The 21,163-nt window shown below is 41.7% G+C and overlaps 1 protein-coding gene and 1 pseudogene across 1 annotated transcript; one reads left to right on the top strand and one right to left on the bottom strand.

Moving 5' to 3' along the window:
* The first annotated feature begins 6,155 nt into the window (after positions 1 to 6,155).
* LOC133052846 (melanoma-associated antigen B16-like) lies at positions 6,156 to 7,178 on the top strand. The gene has a single exon (XM_061137678.1). It carries the CDS (start codon positions 6,156 to 6,158, stop codon positions 7,176 to 7,178), a length of 1,023 nt encoding a protein of 340 aa, XP_060993661.1.
* Positions 7,179 to 11,555: 4,377 nt separating this feature from the next.
* LOC133053083 (protein farnesyltransferase/geranylgeranyltransferase type-1 subunit alpha-like) lies at positions 11,556 to 12,653 on the bottom strand (annotated as a pseudogene).
* Positions 12,654 to 21,163: the final 8,510 nt, after the last annotated feature.

Here is a 21,163-nt window from a genome sequence, read left to right as displayed (position 1 = left end):
ATTTTTAAGAATGAGGTATTTATCATTATAGCTTAAAAGTTATTTTTATTTGAATTCACCTTAATACTGTTTGTTACAGAAAAAGGTGCATTTTTATATATTTATCTTATATCTAGCAATTTTGTTTAAAACCGTTTTATTACTTTAACAGTTTTTCATTAGTAGATTTACCTCCTACATGCTTTATTGATGTTTAATTATATTAGCATTGTTTTTGTTTTCTGATGCTTATCTCTTTGGTTAGCTCTGTTTCACATTACCTTCCTATATAGTATCTTTGTTAAAGAGTAGGCTACCCACTCATGTTCTAAGGCTTCCCTTGTGACTCAGCTGGTAAAGAATCTGCCTACAATGTGGGAGACCTGGGTTCGATCCCTGGGTTGGGAAGATCCCCTGGAGAAGGGAACGGCTACCTACTCCAGTATTCTGGTCTGGAGAATTTCATGGATTGTATAGTCCATGGGGTCTATACACCCCATGGTGTATATACCCTATATATGCTCAGTCCGACACCACTGAGCGACATTCACTTTCAGAATAAAAACGACGATAGACATTTTTGCCTACTCAATATTAAAAGATCTCAAGGTTCCCACAGCCTAGCAAAAGCCGTTGTAAGAACTTCGAGCAAGACCAGCAGTCACGTCTGCTGAAACTGAGCGCATGCGTACAATGCCAACTCCTACTGGGTGACCCCGGAGGTTCTTGGCTGGAGTCACCGGATGTCACGCCCCCTGACATTCCGTTGTAGACGGCAAGACTGTGAGAGCTTGGATCGAAAGCGCGAAGTCCAGTAGTGGAGCCACAGGTGCCGCTAAGTGTCAGGTGAGCCTGTAAATGAGTACCGAGGGGACCCCCTGCCCCAGAATGGAGGGTGCCCACCTAATGAGAACACCACCCGAACCCTGGTGGGGTTCCTGCCCAGGCAGGTTCAGGGCCGACCTAACACGCACTTCCTGTTTGGCCGTCTGATCGAGGTGGTGTCTTTTTGTGTGCCGGGCTCGGAGTCTCTGACCTACGGGTCCAAAAGCAAACGCCCCTTAGTAAGTCTAGAGGTGACCCGCCCCCCGCAGAATAGCAGTGACTCACGATTCTCGGCAGGGCAATCGGCCCGAGGAGCCTCTTACCCCACCCCGCCCCCACCCCCGACACCCCACCCCCACCCCCGACTCCTCACCCGCCCACCTCATTCCTACCACCCTACCCTCACGTGCCCACCACGACCCCCAACACCCCACCCGCCAATACCACCCTACTCCCACCCCTCACCAGTGGGGGCAAAAGTGCTGCTGCTTTGCTCAGCCCTTGGAGTCTGAAGGAGTTGACTTTTTTTTAGGATTGGCTGGCTTGATCACCTTGCAGTCCAAGGGACTCTCAAGAGTCATCTCCAGCACTGCACTCCAAAAGCATCAATTCTTCAGCTCTCAGCCTTCTTTGTGGTCCATCTTTCACATCTATACATGAATACTGGAAAAAGCGTAACTCTGACTATATGGACCTTTGTCAGCAAACTGATGTCTCTGCTTTTTAATATGCTATCTAAGTTTATTACAGCATTCCTTCCAAGGAGCAAGCATCTTTTAATTTCATGGCTGCAGTCACTGTCCACAGTGATTTTGGAGCACACGTATAATCAAAGCTATGGTTTTCCCAGTAGTCATGTAGAGATATGAGAGTTGTACCATAAAGAAGGCTGAGTGCTGAAGAATTGATGCTTTAGAATTGCGGTGCTGGAGAAGACTCTTGAGAGTCCTTTGCACTGCTAGGAGATCAAACCAGCCAGTCCTAAAGGAATTCAACCCTGAATATTCATTGAAAGGACTGATGCTGAAGCTGAAGTGCAATACTTTGACCACCTGATGCAAAGAGCCGCCTCCTTGGGAAAGACCCTGATTCTGGGAAAGATTGAGGGCAGGGGGAGAAGGGGTATGCAGAGGATGAAATGGTTGGATGGCATCACTGACTCAAGGGACATGAGTTTGAGCAAACTGCGGGAGATAGTGAAGGACAGGGTATCCTGGTGTGCTGCAGTTCATGGGGTCGCAAAGAGTTGGACACAACTGAGTGACTGAACAACAGCAACAATTCCAGAACAGCCCATTAACATCAAGCTAGTCTATTGCCCTGTGGCTAAGCATGTGAGATCTCTAGAAAGGTTGAGCATGTATCAGATAACTTCATCAGTTTTAGGAATTTGTGAGCCTTGGTCTAGAGAAGTGAAGTTGGTTCCATGTCCTGGCTATTATAAACAGTGCTGCAATGAACATTGGGGTACACATGTCTCTTTCAGTTTTGGTTTCCTTGGTGTGTATGCCCAGGAGTGGGATTGCTGGGTCATATGGCAGTTCTGTTTCCATTTTTTAAAGGAATCTCCACACTGTTCTCCATAGTGGCTGTACTAGTTTGCATTCCCACCAACAGTGTAAGAGGGTTCCCTTTTCTCCACACCCTCTCCAGCATTTATTGCTTGTAGACTTTTGGATAGCAGCCATTCTGACTGGCATGAAATGGTACCTCATTGTGGTTTTGATTTGTATTTCTCTCATAATGAGTGATGTTGAGCATCTTTTCATGTATGTGTTAGCCATCTGTATGTCTTCTTTGGAGAAATGTCTGTTTAGTTCTTTGGCCCACTTTTTGATTGGGTCATTTATTTTTCTGGAGTTGAGCTGCAGGAGTTGCTTGTATATTTTTGAGATTAATTCTTTGTTGCTTCGTTTGCTATTATTTTCTCCCATTCTGAAGGCTGTCTATTCACCTTGCTTATAGTTTCCTTTGTTGTACAAAAGCTTTTAAGTTTCATTAGGTCCCATTTGTTTATTTTTGCTTTTATTTCCAATATTCTGGGAGGTGTGTCATAGAGGATCTTGCTGTGATTTATGTCAGAGAGTGTTTTGCCTATGTTCTCCTCTAGGAGTTTTATAGTTTCTGGTCTTACATTTAGGTCTTTAATCCGGAAGGAGGATTCCAAAGTGCTTAAAGTATTCACAGTAAGAGCCCAGAGTTATCAGTGAGGAAACATTCACTCTCAGACACATGTGATCCCACAGTGTCCACAGATATTGTCATCCTAGGAGGTTGTGGACAGGGATATCCAGAGGAAATATTCCCTTGCTTCCTCTTTGGAAGTCATAAAAGAATGGGCATCTGGTCAGAAGAGGAGTCATACAGTGCCAAGAGGAATGTAGGAATTGAATGAGGACTAATGGGACACACCATTCCAGTGTAGGTGTGATCTCCATGAACTTCACTCTGCCTCTGCATTTAGCCCTTGTAAGCCTGAGGAAAGAGTGGTCGGAATTCCTACATACTACTTTAGTCTTCAGAGGGCTCAGGGAAGTGATTTGTGTTTATCTGAGTGGGGTCCTTGGGATTACCAAGGACAGAGTAGAAGGGGTTCCAGAAACTTAAGACACAGAATTAGAACGGAGAGCCTAAGTTACCCTAGGACGGGGTGGAGGGGGGTGGTAACAAGGATACACTCTTAACCATCAGTCCAGGGAAGCAGACAGGATGGTATGCTGCTCCTCTTCCTTCTTGGGCTTTCAGTGAGGAGAGTGTTGGGATATACAGGGCTTAGCACATGAAGTGAGCAAAGGATGAGTCCCAAGGCTTGTTAAGACCAAGGTAAGGTCCCTAAACGAGGTTTGAGGGGCCTGCCAACCCCAGAACAGAGGGGTCCAGATTATCTTACCTATACTCTCAACACTGGTAAGCCTGCTGTGGTGACTGGGTAAGATTCCCCATCCTTTCTTTCTCAGTTGTCTCAGTGAATAGATCTCACTTTTTTGGGGGGCGGGCAGAGATGGCCTTTGTTATCAGAAGGTGATGACTAAGGTCCTACTAGTTGCCAAAGTAAAGCCCCCGAGAAAGGACTGAGAGAACTTCCCGTCCCAGATGATAGGAGCCAAACATAAGTCATTTTAGATCTGCTGTTAGCTTTGCGAGGCCCCATGCAGGGCTATCAAACTGAAACATCACCACATTTACTGCTTGGTGAATTCAGGGTTATGAAGATTGGTTTGTGAACACAATGTGGGATCCCATTACCTGTTATAAGTCAAGGAAAGTATCCTAATTGAGGCTTATGGGGATATCAACTCTAGAACCTTATGATCTGAACAAAGCTGTATTTGTCTGTCATGTTTGGGAACTCTGCATGTCAGATCCTCTTAATACTTCCTTGGAGGTTGCAGGGACATGACTCTCTAATGTGAGGAGCAACTTCTGGTCATCAGAGGGAAGGATTCCCATACACTGTCAAGATTCAAAGTAAAGACATTTTTTTGAGCCAAGAGCTGACTATCTACTCGAACATAGATGGGACACTCTCATATACCTGTCATGACTCTGTAGTCATTCCCTGGGATGTCCTAGACAAGGCTAGCCAGAAGTCTCATCAGCTCACTTCTAGGGAGGTGGCAGTCATGGTCTTGTCACGCGAGTGTATGCTCCTCGGTTTTTGTCTCGTCACAACAAAGATTTGGAGTGATGGACATTAAAGCCCCCTTCGCGTGACACAGCTCTCAGGTCTTGGACAGACCGTGTTATAGCTCTCAGGTCTCTAACGGACCGTGTTATAGCTCTTAGACAAATCAGTGTTACAGCTCAGTGTTACAGCTCTATTTTATTTAGAATATAGCAGGAGAATCCATCTTCGAGGTGTGAGGGCACGTCAATCCAAAGACGCGAAGAGAAGAGCACCCCAGCGTGCCGGGGAGAGAGAGAGAGCGAGCTTTGGCTCCTCTTTTTATATGCCCCCCCCCGCCCGCCCCGCTCCAGGCCTGTCCTATATAAATTGGGCCAAGAGTGCTGTTTGTTCTACCCAAGGTCCTTCCTTTGTTCTATTTTCGCGGGCTTTTCTCTTCCTTGTCTTTTAGCCACCGCCATTCTGGACTCCTTTTCCTTATTCTAACTACCTAACAGTGTGAAGGAGGTGGCTCAAATCAGGAGGCAGTACAATACTCTGTGTGGAGACACAAGAGAAAGACACAGTGGAATCCAGCCCAGAACATAGGGTTGTCAAAGAGCCCCAGAACTTTACCAGCTTAGGGAACTTGGTCAAAGATCTCATGACAACTTCCCTGCTTTCTTCCTTCTTGAGTGTTACAGACAGCTGATGTCCTTGGTCTATGTCCTATATCATATGAGGTCAGCAAAGGAAGGAGGCCAGGGTCTGTCACAGTAAGGATGAAGAATAAGGTCTGAGGAGTCAATCCACCCAAGAAAAGAGGGAGCTCCACATTGTCTAGTTCTTATTATTGGCCTAAGGAAGACCTAGTAGAGGTAGTTAGAAAGTGTACTTCCTCAGTTCATCCTGGGCTGACTCTAAAAGATAGGGAACTCTTGTATGCAGACAGATTGGCACCAGTTTGCAGAGTGATCAAGTCTGAGGCCCTGCCAGTAGTCAAGGCAAAGACTCTGAATACTGAGGGAACACTGACCCCAGTATAACAGGGATAACAAAGAGTTCAGCCCTGCACTGTTGTCAGTGCTGAGAGTCTATGGGCAAGGATGTCCTCTAATTACCCCAGTTAGATCTCAGTAGGTCAAAGCTTTGTTCTGAGTGGCAGTGTTATGGCAGCAGGCAGAGATCCCCAGACTTATGTAGATTCAAAGTAACATAACCAAGTGAAACTAGGGGGACCACAATACCAACAGAGATAGCATCTACAATTTTAACTTTGTTGTCATCCCTGGGAAATCACAGAGATTCTGGAGAAGGTAGCTCAGCACATCCTCCTCAGTCATTTTAGGAGGTGTGACATTAATGGGTCCTAGGAGAATAGCCTCATATTTAAGCATGGGAGAAGAGATCCTGGCACAGGCCAAGGTAATGAAACTGAGTGAGGACCGATGGAACCACCCTTTTCAGAAGGGTAATGGTGCTACAGAGACACGATACACCTTCCTATGTGATCCCTGAGAATTTTTAGCCTGGGTTGACTGCCTGGTCCCTGAGGAACATTAAGATTCCTCCTTCGTGAGGGACACAGCAGCCAGGAGACCTGTGAGACCCTTACAGCACTGTTAGCAAAAGTCCATTGAAGGCAGCTTTTATCTGAGCCACCGCAGTTGGGTATACCAGCTGAGTCCACTCATATCTGCCTTCTTTCCCTTAGGTGGTGATTTTCCATTGTCCACACTGCTGCCAAATGCCACCCGTAAGAATCAAACTATCTAAGCGTTTTAAGAGTGCACGACGTGCACAGAATCAATCCCTTCAAGCCTCCACTCAGTTCCAGGACCTGGAGATTGCACAGATCTCGAGAGCTCTGGAGGAGACCCATCTCTTCTCCTACCTTCAAATGCCTGGAAATTTGAAGGAGGCTCCTGGTGGTGATAAACCCAATACTCCTGAGGGTCCTCAGAGTTTCTCCGCATCTTCCATTGGCATCACAGCCACTGCATCCAGCAAATCAAGTGAGGTCTCCATGAATCAAGGTGAGGAGAATAGTCCAAGCACCTCAGAGGCTGTGCCAGATTTCATGAATGTGCCTGTGGATGCTCTCGATAGTAAAATAGCTATGTTGGTGAATGTCCTGCTGTTCAAGTATCGAATGAAAGAGCCAGTAACAAAAGCAGATATGCTCAAGGTTGTCGTCAACGATTATGAAGTCCACTTCCCTGAGATCCTCCTGAGAGCCTCTGAGCGCCTAGAGATGCTCTTTGGCCTTGATCTGAAGGAAGTGGATCCCACCAACCACCGCTATGGCCTTTTCATTAAATCAGGCCTCACCTATGATGGCATGATGCACGGTGAAGCAGGCGTGCCCAAGACCGGCATCCTGATACTTATCCTGGGTGTGATCTTCATGAAGGGCAACCGTGCCACCGAAGAAGAAGTTTGGGAAGTTCTGAATGTAACCGGGCTATATTCTGGGAAGAAGCACTTCATCTTTGGGGAGCCCAGGCAGCTCATCACAGAAGATTTCGTGAGGGAAGGATACCTAGAGTTCCGGCAGGTGGCCAGCGCTGATCCTATGCAGTCTGAGTTCCTGTGGGGCCCCAGAGCTCATGCCGAAACCACCAAGATGAAGGTTCTGAAGTTTATTGCCAAGGTTCATGGGACTGACCCAAGTTCTTTCCCATCTCAGTATGAGGAGGCTTTGCAAGATGAAAAAGAGAATGCTCAGGCCAGAATTTCAGCCAAGGGTCTCCGCCACTGCAAGTTCTAATGTAGAGACTAGCAGCTGCTTCCTCAACTAGGGGAGTCAGGGATAGTTTCTTCATGCATTGTTCAAAGAGGCAATTAGTGTTCGTATAATTTAGATTTGAGGTGGGCTGAAAGGAGAATAGTATATATGACCGTGTGTCCCTATTTTGTATGTGTAACTTGAATATTCTTTTTTGATATATGCATTGTTCAAATATTTCTTTTAATATAGTTTTAATTGCTTTCAAAACTTTATTGATGATGCATTTCATGCTATAATAAGATTTAATTTTAAGAGCTCTATTGTTTTAGAAATTAATTGTGAATCTATCCATTTTGTCATCTGGAACAAGATAACATGACACTGCTGTAGGCGTGCGTGTATGTGTGCTAAGTCACTTCATTTGTGTCTGACTGTTTGCGACCCTATGGGCTGTAGCCCACTAGGCTCCTTTGTCCATGGGATTCTCCAGATAAGATTACTGGAATGGGTTGCTGTGCCCTCCTCCAGGGGATCTTCCAGACCAAGGATCAAAGCTAAGTCTCCTGCATCTCCTGCATTTCAGATAGATTCTTTATCTGCTGAGCCACCAGGGAAGCCCACTGCTATAGGCATTTCCTTACAAATGTGAAAGAAATCAACTTTAAGATAGATGAAATCCAAAGAAAAAAAGTTACTGAAATATTAGTTCTCTTATCTTTTCAATGTTTATTTTATAAAATTAAATGATAAGTACAATGAATTTGCCTCGTTCTTTCAAGAATGTGTATGAAATGTTCTTGTTTAGTTGCTAACTTGTGTCTGACCCTTCTGCAACCCTATGAACAGTAGCCCGCCAGGCTAACTCTGTCCATGGAATTTCCCAGGCAAGAATACTAGAGTGGGTTGCCGTTTCTTTCTCCAGGGAATCTTCCTGACCCAGGGATTGAACCTACTTCTCCTGTGTTGAAGGTGGATTTTTTTATTGCTGAGTCACTGGGGAAGCCCAGTTACCAGTGTTGGGTGGGGGGGGGCAATTAGGGGTGGAGGATTAAGAGACACAAAGTGTTGGCTGTAAGATAGGATCAAGGATGAATTGTACAACATGGGGAATACAGCCAATACTTTGTAATAACTGAAAATGGAAAGTAGCCTTTAAAATTGTATAAAATTTTTTTCAATTGAAATACAATCTTCCTAAAAAGTTTAAAAATAATAGGACAGTATAATTTTTAAAAATACATAAATAAAAAATAAATAATATTGAAGGACAGGGGAAAAAGAAATTTTTAAGTCATTCTGTGGTAATTAATTTTACATGAAACTGAATGGTGGGTCAGATGAGGCTGATGGCTTCATGAGCAGGAACAAAACCCTCAGATGATGTGTTTCAAGTGTTAAAACGACAATGTCAAGAGATGTAAAGTGCTGTTAGCTGTTACTTTTTGATCTCAGGTAAACCAGAGAGAAATTCTCACTTGGAACAGGAATGGAATGTGATCTGCATTCTTGTCCCAGTGCATCTAAACTCATGCACAAACTTAAGTTTTTTTTTTGGTGGTTTGTTTCTTTTGTATATGTCACCTCTAAGGAGTTTCTGAGAAATATAGAAGATACTCCCTTGAGATTAGACACAGAAGCCACAGGGCTAACAGTTGGCCATCACCTAGGAGAGCCAGCACTCACTCCATTCAAAGAAGAATTTAATCAAGCTGTCTTCAGTGTAATTTGGCAAGGGATTTGAGAGCTAAAGTTTCGGTCAGGTTGAAATTAATGTTAAAGTGGGGGAAGGGTTGCATGGGAGGTATAGAGGAGACAAAAATAATTTTCCCTGTCCCCTTTTAAGTTCTTGGCTGAAACTTCCTTGTAATAAAAGGAGAGATTAATAGGGGAAAAACAAATTAATTTTGTATATATGGGAACACCACAAAAAATGAGACTCAAAGAAGTGACTCAAGCAGGAAGCTTTTAGACAAATTTGTGAAGCATTGACATGACAAAGGCGTTTGGACTAAGTGTAGTAAATGGCCAAGTAGTAACAATGTTTGTTTATACAGTCTTTTTGGCTCTCAGTTCTTTGTCTCCACTGATACAGATATCTTCTACTGTCCTGGTACAGGACATTTCATATTGGAGATTTATCTCCTGCTTTCAGGGGGACAAAGGAGGGCCAACTATTTCTCAAGTACCTTCAATTCAAAATAACCAATATGCCAAAGTGGTATTTTGAGGGTGAAATTTGGTAGTGCCCCCTTTTCCTGGTTGTTTTTTAAATTTTATTTGTGCCAGATCTTAGTTGCAGCATGTGGGATCTTTAGATTATGGCATACGGGATCTTTAATTGCAAAATGGGAACTCTTAACTGCAGTATGCACAATCTAATTTCATGACCAGGGATCAGACCCAGATTCTCTGCCCTGGGATTGCAGAGTCTTAGCCACTGGACCACCAGGGAATGCCCCTGGTTGTGCTTTTTAATATTTCACTTACCTGCAGTCAACTGTGGTCCTAACTATTAAAATATAAATGAAAAATTTCAGAAATACCTGAGTCACAAAATTTAAATTGCTCACAGTTCTGAGTATTGTGATTAAATCTCATTCTGTCCTGCTCCATCCTCCTGGGACAGGATCCCCTTTGTGCAGCATATTACTCCTGTTAGTCACGTAGTAGACTCGTAGATTCTGTTATCACATTGACTACTGAAGTTTCAGAGAGCTTGTGTTCAAATAACCCTTATTTTATTTAGTAGCCCAAAGTACAAGATTAGTGATGCTGGCTGGTTTGTGCCTGGTTTGTGAGTTGAACTTTATTATGGGCATGAATGGGAAGAAACATTATATATATATATATATATATATATATATATAGAGAGAGAGAGAGAGAGAGAGAGAGAGTTTCGGTCATCCACTGTAGGTAACACACAGAGAAGGAAGGACTAATAGATTATGAAGCCCTACAAATGGTGACTGGGAGAGAGGGAAGAGGTTCATCCTTGACACAAATTCTAGGAAATTTCAATTACATCTAGCTGGGAAGACAGTCCGACTGATTTGGTCTGATTTGACATACTATATCCCATACCACTTTATGTTTTCTGAGAAAGCCTATACCTAGACAATGCACACTCATACACACACGTGCACAAAGACAGGTAGGGGGTCAGGATTTGCAGTCAACTTAGTCACAGCAATAGCTCTCATTCATCAAAGCCCTATGATACGCCAGGCACTGTGCCGTGTGTTTTGTATACTTCATACACATTACGAAAATCTTATAAAATGGAATTATAAAGCCAAATTCACATATGAAGATTCTCAGGCTCAAAGAGCCTGTGATTTTTTTCTGACTTCATGTGTCTAGTCTGTGACAGAGCTGCCACTAGACCTCTTATCTGAATTCATCCAGAGCTGACTCTGCTCCACTCTCCCCAACCTGAAGCAGACCTTCTGCCTCTTACCTCTCTCCTCACTACCCCTTAGTGCCTCTCAGAATAAAAAAAGAAGAATGTAGTAGCCAGGAACTTAAAGCAAATTTAAAGAATAAAGATTGAAACAAGAAACAAAATTTGAGGATTGTCTGTGCACTTCGTCTACCTAGGATCTTCTATCCTAGCCCTTCAGAGGGTTCCTTGAGAGCTCACTCTGCCCAGAGGCTAGCATTTTATCAGCTTCGGTTCTCTCCACAATACAGTGTTCGACCCCTGAGTCTTCTCCAGTGCACTTTGTTGTCCAAACTGAAACCTGACCTGCTGGCCAGTTTTTCAGTCCTCCTCTGTAAGCTATACCTGTTTCCAGTAGAACAAACAGGGCAAAATTCACCAGAACAAATAAAGCAGTTATAATGACTGTTCTGTTCTTGTCTACTCATTCTATCATCCATATCATTTCCAGGTCAGTTTTTCTGTTTGTTTTAGAATACATCTATAATTTTATTAGAAAACCGTTCTTTTGGCATTAGTTGGTTACAGTGAGAGCAAGATGCTGTGAGTGTGGCAGAGAAGCTCTAATGTAACAGCTGCATTCTCTGCTTTCTGAACCAGAAGGTAAGTTACTTATATCTACATACCTGCAAACATTAACGCTGCACATCCTGACACATAAACCATTTAGGGAGGAGTTGATGCTAAGCGATTAGAGTAAATGTTGATAAGACTACAAAAGTTCCTTTATGGGACTTTCTGCTTCCTCTTCCTCCCCAAAATTCTCTGCTTAAGAAAAAATAAAATGAAGTTACTTGTAACTAGTCTGAATAGCAGCCGCATCCAAGAAGCACGCACACAGTTCCTGTTAAAAAGCAGTACCTGTGTGCTGTATGTTTTACACCACAGGCAAAAGAAATGATCACTCTAGTTTTTAACTCCTTCATTAGAGTCTCTTGGAAAAATAAAAGCATCCCATGAAGTTGGTCACGATGGTGTTATTGCTGTACATTTGTAGGTGGGTCACTTTCTGTGCTGTTTGCTTTGAAGGGATCTTCCAATGTATCTCCAATATTCCTTTCTTACAGTGTCCTTTTCTTTAGCTAGGATTTCACATATCTCTAATGCATTATTAAGAATGTCCTCCTTGTTGTCACATTGGTTTTCTAGCATGTCTTCATAGATATCCACGAGAAAGGCAATTAGGTATGGGGAGCTGTGACTTGGTTGTAAGTCAAGTAATTGATTTAACAGATTGGGATATTTGAAAAGACCACGATCCTGCAAAATCCTGCAAAAAAATCAAATAATTCCACACACTTTCATTATGTGGGACTAGTTTGATCATTTCCAAAGTGTACTGAACTTCTCTCTCCAATATAGCATGATCACTGTGTTAGAAATTACAAAGTATCTTTGGTTCCAGACAGTTATTTCTCACATGCTCTTTGAGAAGTTGGTCTACATACTGCAGCTCATTATCCCAAAGTTTAAATTCCTGAATAACCCACTGTCTGGTGTTGCCAGGTGTGGTAATTCTTTGCATGCTGAGTAAGAATACCAGCAAAAATTGAAGCTCCTGTGATGGGTCTCAGCCATTCCACCAGCACTCCCCTATGATGCCAAACTTGATAGTTTTGGGGCTGCTTCTCAATTATTGCCGAGATGTAGTTCATTTCCTCATGTAGATCCTTCTGGAGTGACTTTAAGAGAACTCTCCAGAAATGCCACACTGTGTAATTGGCTGAATTTAACTCAGTAGCATCTCAGGTTAATTTAAAAAGCCCATTCACTTCTCTCATCGCACTGCAGGACAGCCCGGAAATAATCATAGATGTCCTGAAATTTCTCACTATAAATGATCTGGACCACTGGATTCGGGCCATCATTCTGCGGCACTGGATCTCTATCAGCCCATTCTGCCCTGTCCCTGTACAGGACATAGGTGGGTGAGTCCAGGCTCAGAAAACCATCGTCCATAGGGGACGCCGCCGCCTCTTGCTGCGGCAGCTGGGAGGCGGAGGATGCGGCGGGGGCAGCAGCAGCTCCGGCTCCCCGCCCTGCGCGGCCTCCCCGACCCCATGGGCAGACGCCATTTCTGCTCTACCCGGAGCGGAGTCCAGGTCAGTTTTGATTAATTAATTTTCTCCTAATATTATATTCTTCCTTCTCCCCAGTCCTGGTAATATTTGATTGAATGCCAGATGTTATGAAATTGCAATTTTACCTAATTTACACTTTCCTGTAAGAAATAAAACTTTTGAAAATTTATTTTGTATTGACGTATGGTTGATGTAATATTAGTTTCAGGTTAACTACATACTGATTCAACCTTTACATGCATTATAAAATGATCACCACAGTAAGTCTAGTAACTCTCTCATCCCATAAAAAATTACTGTAATAGTGTGGACCAAATTCCTTGTGCTGTATAATACATCAACAGGGCTTACTTATTTTATAACCAGGAGTTTGTATCTCTTAATCCTCTTCACTTATTTTGCCTAACACCCCACCACCTCCACTTTGGCAACCACCCTTTTGTTCTCTGTATTTATGAGTCTATTTTTATTTTGTTTTTTTAGGTTACACATATAAGTGGAATCCTATATTTGTCTTTCTCTCTCACAATTTCACTTAGTATAATACTCTTTAGATCCATCCATGTTGTCCTAAATGGCAAGATTTCATTTTTTAATGGTTGAATAATATTCTCTTGTGTATCCACATCATTTTTATCCATTTATCAATTAATGAGCACTTAGGTTGCTCCCATATCTTGGCTATTGTAGATAATTCTGCAGTAAACATTGATGTGACTGTATCTTTTAGAATTACTGGTTTTGTTTTCTTCGGGTAGATAACCAGAAGTGAAATTGTTGAATGATAAAATAGTTCTATTTTCAATTTGGGGGGAAATCTTCATACTTTTTCCCATAGTGGTTGTATCAGTTTACAATTCCAACAAATGTCTGAAGTTTTCCTTTATTTCACAGACTCAGCAAGATTTGTTGTTTGTTGTCTTTTTGATGATAGCCATTTTGACAGATGGGAGGTGGTTTCTTATTGTGGTTTTCAGTTGCATTTCTCTGATGAATAGAGATATTGAGCATTTTTCATATGCCTGTTAGCCATCTGCATGTCTTCTTTAGAAAACTGTCTATTTGGGTCCACTGCCCGTTTTTTACTTAGATGTTGAGTTGTGTGAGCTCTTTCTCAATCCTGGATAATAACTCCTTATCAGATATATTATTTGCAAACATCTTCTACCATTTAGTAGGTTGCCTTTTCATTTTGTTGATGGTTTCCTTTTTTTATGCAGATGCTTTTTACTTTAATAGAGAAAAAGAATAGAATGGGAAAGACTAGAGATCTCTTCAGGAAAATTAGAGATACCAAGGGAACATTTCATGCAAAGATGGGCACAGTAAAGGACAGAAGTGGTATGGACCTAACAGAAGCAGAAGATATTGAGAAGAGGTGGCAAGAATACACAGAAGAACTATACAAAAAAGATCTTCATGACCCAGATAACCAGGATGGTGTGATCACTCACATAGAGCAAGAAATCCTGGAATGCGAAGTCAAGTGGTCCTTAGGAAGCATCACTACGAAAAAAGCTAGTGGAGGTGATGGAATTGCAGGTAGCTATTTCAAATCCTAAAAGATGATGCTGTGAAAGTGCTGCACTCAGTATGCCAGCAAATTTGGAAAACTTGGCAGTGGCACCAGAACTGGAAAAGCTCAGTTTTCATTCCAATCCCAAAGAAAGGCAATGCCAAAGAATGTTCAAACTACCACAGAATTGCACTCATCTCACACGCTAACAAAGTATTGTTCAAAATTCTCCAAGCCAGGCTTCAATAGTACATGAACTGGGAACTTCCAGATGTTCAAGCTGGATTTAGAAAAGGCAGAGGAACCAGAGATCAAATTGCCAACATCCGTTGGATCATCGAAAAAGCAAGAGAGTTCCAGAAAAACATCTGCTTTATTGACTATGCCAAAGCCTTTGACTGTGGATCACAGCAAACTATGGAAAATTCTGAAAGAGAGGGGAATATCAGACCACCTGACCTGCCTCCTGAGAAATATGTATGCAGATCAAGAAGCAACAGTTAGAACTGGACATGGAACAATAGACTGCTTCCAAATCAGGACAGGAGAACGTCAAAGCTGTATATTGTCACCCTGCTTATTTAACTTATATGCAGAGTACATCATGTGAAATGCCAAATTGGATGAAGCACAAGTGGAGTCAAGATTGCTGGGGGAAATATGAATAACCTCAGATATGCAGATGACACCACCCTTATGGCAGAAAGCGAAGGAGAACTAAAGAGCCTCTTGATAAAAGTGAAAGAGAAGAGTGAAAAAGATGGCTTAAAACTCAACATTCATAAAACTAAGATCTTGGCATCTGGTCCCATCACTTCCTGGCAAATAGATGGAGAAATAATGGAAACTGAGAGACTGTATTTTGGGGGGCTCCAAAATCACTACAGATGGTGATTGCAGCCATGAAATTAAAAGACGCTTGTTCCTTGGAAGAAAAGCTATAACCAACCTAGACAGCATATTAAAAAGCAGAGACATTACTTTGCCAACAAAGGTCCATCTAGTCAAAGCTATGGTTTTTCCAGTAGTCACGTATGGATGTAAGAATTGGACTATAAAGAAAGCTGAGCGCCGAAGAATTGGTGCTTTTGAACTGTGGTGTTGGAGAAGACTCTTGAGAGTCCCTTGGACTGCAAGGAGATCCAACCAGTCCATCCTAAAGGAGATCAGTCCTGGGTGTTCATTGGAAGGACTGATGTTGAAGCTGAAACTCCAATACTTTGGCCACCTGATGTGAAGAACTGACTCATTTGAAAAGACCCTGATGCTGGGAAAGAATGAAGGCGGGAGGAGAAGGAGATGTCAGAGGATGAGATGGTTGGATGGCATTACCAAATCAATGGACATGAGTTTGAGTAAACTCCCATGGGGTTGCAAAGAATCAGACATGACTGAGCAACTGAACTGAGTCCCATTTGGGTTTTTTGTTTTTATTTGGTTTTTTTTTTTTTCCCCCTTGACTTAAGAGACAGGTCCTAAAAAATATTGGTAAGACTGATGTTAAAGAATATACTATTTCCTTCTAGGAATTTTATGATTTCAGGTCTTATGTTTAAGTCTTTGGTCCATTTTTTGCTTTTGTATATGGTATGAGAAAGTGATCCAGTTTCACCCTTTTTCATGTAGCTGTTCATTTTTCCCAACAGCATTCATTGAAGATGCTGTCTTTTCTCCATTGTATACTCTTTCTTCCTTTGTCATAGATTAATTGGGCCTAAAAGTGTGGGTTTATTTCTGGGGTCTCTATTTTGTTCTAGTGAACTATGTATCTTGTTTTTTTGCAATGCTATTCTATTTAGATCACTGGAACTTTGTAGTATAGTTTGAAATAGGGCAGCATGATATTCCAGCATTGTCCTTATTTTTGAAGATGATTTTTTAACTATTCAGTGTAATATAGATTTACTTTAAATTTCAATACATCAGTATACTCAAGATTTGTTTTGTAATGCTGTGAAGTTACTTAGAAACAAAATAATCTTTTTTTAAGTTTAATTAATTTATTTTCGTTAAACAGGCTTTCTCTAGTTGTAGCGAGTGGGGACTATTCTTTGTTATGGTGTACAGCTTTCATTGTGGTGGCTTCTCTTGTTGCAGAGCACAGATTCTAGGCTCAACGGGCTTCAGGAGTTGCAGCATGTGGCCTCAGTCATTGTGTCTCACAAGCTCAGTTGCTCTGGGGCATGTGGAATCTTCCCAGACCAGGGATTGAACCTGTGTCCTCTGCATTGGCAGGCTGGTTTTTATCTTCTGTACCACCAGGGAAGTCCCCTTTCTGTTCTTGCTTTCAATTTTTGTTAGTTGGGACCAGAGCAGAATTAGCTATGGCTTAACTCACCACACTACTGAGATAAAACAATTTTCAGTACTCTTGCTGATGCCCTGTGAATCCTATTGTTTATCACTCTGAGAGGAAGTACTCCCTGCCCTGTGTGGGCACCACAGTCCTTTCTCTGTGCAGCACTGTCCTCTCTGGTACTGTCTCGTAGGAACTCTACCTGAGTAGTCCTTCCCAGACACTTAGCTTCATCTCATCAACTCATGGGTTCCACCTGGTCCAGGCAGTAAGCTTGGGAAATTACAGGGTCACATCCTTTGTTTTCCTCTCTCAGTGATCACTGCCTTTTATGGGATGATGTCCAATATATTGACTATTGTTCTCATATATTTTATCTATTTTTCCGTTGTTTCAGACAAGTTCATAAATCTAGTCACAGTTACTCCATCTTCACCACAAGTTGTATAAGTCATAAGTAATATGTAAATAATTACAGCATGCTAATGTCTTAAAGGAGCAAACCAAACTTTCAAATGCATTAAAATAAAATTAAGATTCAAAGACTGAGTGAACCTGCAAAGGCACATACCTATGTAATTTTGTCCTTTTGAGAATTGTAAAGAAAATTAGAGAATATAAGTTTTCTTAGAGAAGGTAAGATACCTTTAAGATTGGTGCTTTTTTTCACTCATCATTATAAGCTCAAGATTGATCCCATTTGTAACATGTACATTTGTCTCTTCTTTCTTATTGTGAGATAATATTCCATGATATGTATCACAGTCTTATCCATTCCTAATAAAAGGGAATTTGATTTGCTTCTAGTATTTGGCTATTACAAATTAAGCAGCTATAAAAATTAGGATGCAGATTTTTTATGTGTGGGTATAAATTTTTATTTCTCTATGAAAATATATAGTTTTGTACCTGTTCAAACATAAGTTTACTGTATTAGAAACTTCTGAAAGATTTTCCGGAGAATGTGGACTGTTTCACATTTCCACTAGTCCTTCCACATCCTCACCAGGACAGGGTAGTTTTAGTATTTTTAAAGCCATTTTCATAGATACATAATGTTATCTCAGTGGTTTAAGTTTACATTTCCTTAAAGGATATGTAATGTGTTTTCAGGTTTTCATCTGCTTATCTGGTATCCACATGTCCTCTTTGGTAAAGCATATATTTAGGTCTTACGCCAATTTTTAAATTAGACTCTGTTTATTACCATTGGATTTAGAGAGTTCTTTTTTTATTTAGGGAACAAGCCCTTTTGCAGATATGTGATTTGCAAATATTATCTCCCACTCCGTGTATTGCAGTGTATTGCCATTTTCTTTTCTTAATGCTGTTCACAGAGCAAAAATATTTCAGGGTTAATTAAGTCTAATACAGAGATACTTGATTTACTTTTCACAATGGAGAGGAGGGGCATGCCATGAAGTTGTGGTGAGACTGAAGTCTACAGTACAAGACAGATGATAAGATAGTTCGGAGCATACATTTTAAGTTCCTTTTCAGCTATTGCAATTGTATCTTAGTACAGTGAATTTCTATTTTTTCACTGCAGGAATATGAGGTGGCAACAGAAATCACAGCTCCCATCAAGTATCAATAGCATCATATCAGGAGAGTATAAAATTTGAACTGCTGGAGGCAGTATGAGTGACCCCAGAGGATGCAATAACCACCTGAAGTCTCTTTAATGGGTGAGAACTGACTTTTAATTATTATTATTTCAATAGAATATGAAAGAATGATCTTGAATATAAAGACTAGAATAGGACAGAGAATATCAGAATCATATATAATGAGGCTAGGTATTTTTATTATTTATATATTCTTACGGATAATGGTAATTTTAAATATTTTTATTTATTTATTTTGGCTGCACTGGTTCTTGGTTGCAACATGTGGGATCTTCATTGTTGTGGCATGTGGGTTCTTTAGTTTGCAGCTTGCAGGATCTTTAGTTGTGTCATGTGAACTCTTAGCTGAACAATGCAGGATCTAGTTCCCCAACCAGGGATTGAACCCAAGTCCCCTGCATTGTGAGTACGAAGTCTTAGCCCCTGGACTACCAGTGAAGTCCCAATAATGGTAATTTTAAGTCACTACACTAGACAGTGCAATGTTGTAGAATGCATGCAAAGTCACTTCAGTTGTGTCCAGCTCTTTGCAACCCCATGAACTGTAGCCCACCAGGCTTCTCTGTCCATAGGATCTCCTAGGCAGGAATACTGGAGTGGATTGCCATGGCCTTCTCTAGGGTATCTTCCCACCCAGGGATCAAAACCAGGTCTCCCGCATCGCAGGTGGATTCTTTACCATCTGAGCCACCAGGGAAGCCCATAATATCATATATTAATGCATATATATGGAATCTAGAAAAATGGTAAAGATGAACCAACTTGCAGGGCAGGAATAGAGATGCAGATGTAGAGAACGGACATATAGACACAGGTAGAGAAGGGGAAAGTGAGACAAATTGGGGACTAGGATTGACATACATACACTACCACGTGTGAAATAGCTAGCTAGTGGGAAGCTGCTGTGTAGCACAGGGATCTCAGTTCGGTGCTCTGTGATGGCCTAGAGGGGTAGAGTGAGCAGAAGGCTCACAAGGGAGAGTTTATACACATATGTGTATAGGTATAGTTGTTGCTGTATAGTCAGCAAGTTGTGTCCAACTCTGCAACCCCATGGACCACAGCGTGCCTGGCTTCCCTGTCCTTTACTGTCTCCCAGAGTTTGCTCACACTCATGTCCATTGAGTCAGTGATGCCATCCAACCATCTCATCCTCTGTTGCCCCTTCTCCTCCTGCCCTCAGTCGTACATACATATAGTTGATTCATGTTGTTGTATAGCAGAAACTAACACGACATTGTAAAGCAATTACACTCCAATAAAAATAAAATAAATTTTACATTAAAAAATGTACAGCCTCACAAAATCCTGTGTATCTGCCTTTTCTATGTAGCAAATACATCTTTGGGTTTCTCAGGTGGCTCAGTAGTAAAGAATCCGCCTGCCAATGCAGAGACAGGGCTTTGATACCTGGGTTGGGCAGGTCCCCTGGAGAAGGAAATGGCAACCCACTCCAGTATTCTTGCCTGGGAAATCCCATGGACAGAGGAGCTTGGCAGGCTATATAGTCCATGGGGTCACAAAAGAGTTGGACACGACTTGAGGACTAAATAACAACAACAAATACATCTTTAAGAAAGAAGGTCTTTAGGATAATAATTCTACAGGATAAAAGGAAGGACTAGATCAACATGTTTTTTTCTCTGACAGCCCATCCTTAATCTTAGGGCTCCTGCCTTGTGCTTCAGCTTCTCTACTGTGCTTGGGACCCTGACTCATGCTGTGTAAGAGTTGGGCAAAAATCTCAGCCCATACAGGGAAGGTAATACTATCCACAGAGCTTATCAGCAGTCAGAACTCCAAGTACAGAGATCTGAGTGGACCACATGCTCTAGAACTTGAGTCATGAGGAGCAAAGATCTGCCCCTGCTGGTAGTCTGGAGAGGCTGTAGGCTGCTGTGGCTACATACATCTGAGGTGAGAGGTAGGATCTGGGAGGTCTGACGCGCCTTCACAGCTGGAGAAGAGTCCTACTCCTCCTTCTTACTTCTTTACAAGAGTATTCCTCAGACTTGCCTGTTTTAAGGACAATTAGCACTCGCCAGAAATCTTGGAGGGTCACATCCACCATCACTGCTCCTGCAGCTGTATCATGTACAATAAGTGATTAAGGCACCAACAGAGCCAGGAAGGGAAAGCAAGCACTTTATAAGCTTTCTTGTACAAAGTGAAAGTGAAAGTGTTGGTCGCTCAGTTGTGTCCAACTCTTTGCCACCCCATGAACTGTACCCCATCAGGCTCCGTTATCCAGGGGATTTCCCAGACAAGAATACTGGAGTGGGTTGCCATTTCCTTTTCCAGGGGATCTACCTGACCCAGGGATCAAACCCATGTCTCCTGCAGTACAGGCACATTCTTTACTGCCTGAGCCGCCAAGGAAGCCCATTCTTGTAGAGGCACCCTGTAATTAAGAAAGTCTCTTCTTTAGTACCATTTCTATAGCTGAAGTATAAAATGAAAGAGCCTATTATGGAAGCACAGATGCTTTTGAATGTCAACAAAAAGAACAAGTCAGAATTTCAGGCAGAGCTATCTGTACTTCCATGGCCACTGCAAGTTCTATGCCAAGGCTAGGAGCTTCTTCCAGAGCTAGGGAAGTCCAGGGGTAGTTTCTTCATGCATTTTTAGAAGAGGAACTTAGTGTTTAATAGAATTTAAGTCTGAGGGGAGAGTGAAAGGAAGACAGTATATAAGCCTGTGTTTTCCTATATTATATGTGTTACTTCAAAATGTATTCTTTTTTTGATGTATATATTATTCAAACATTGTTTCTTAAATATATATTACCATCAACATCTTCAAATTTATAAATTACATTGGTCACACATTTCATGCTATAATGACGTTTACAAATAAGAGATTTATTGTTTTGTAAAACAGACTGTGAAACCATCCATCTTATTTTGTCATCTGGAGTAAGATAACATGGCATTGCTATAGGCATTTCCTTGTAAATGTGAAAGAAGTCTAAGATAGTTGAGATGAATAGAGAAAAATAGAGAAGAAAATCTAAAAGATATTGAAATCTTGGCTTTCTTATTCCTTTTAGCTCTTGTTCTCTAAA

The sequence above is a fragment of the Dama dama genome, chromosome X, assembly GCF_033118175.1.
Source record: "Dama dama isolate Ldn47 chromosome X, ASM3311817v1, whole genome shotgun sequence".
Classification (NCBI taxonomy): domain Eukaryota; kingdom Metazoa; phylum Chordata; class Mammalia; order Artiodactyla; family Cervidae; genus Dama; species Dama dama.
The sequence above is the reverse complement of the archived record's forward strand: the minus strand, read 5'-3'. Positions and strand labels throughout refer to the sequence as shown.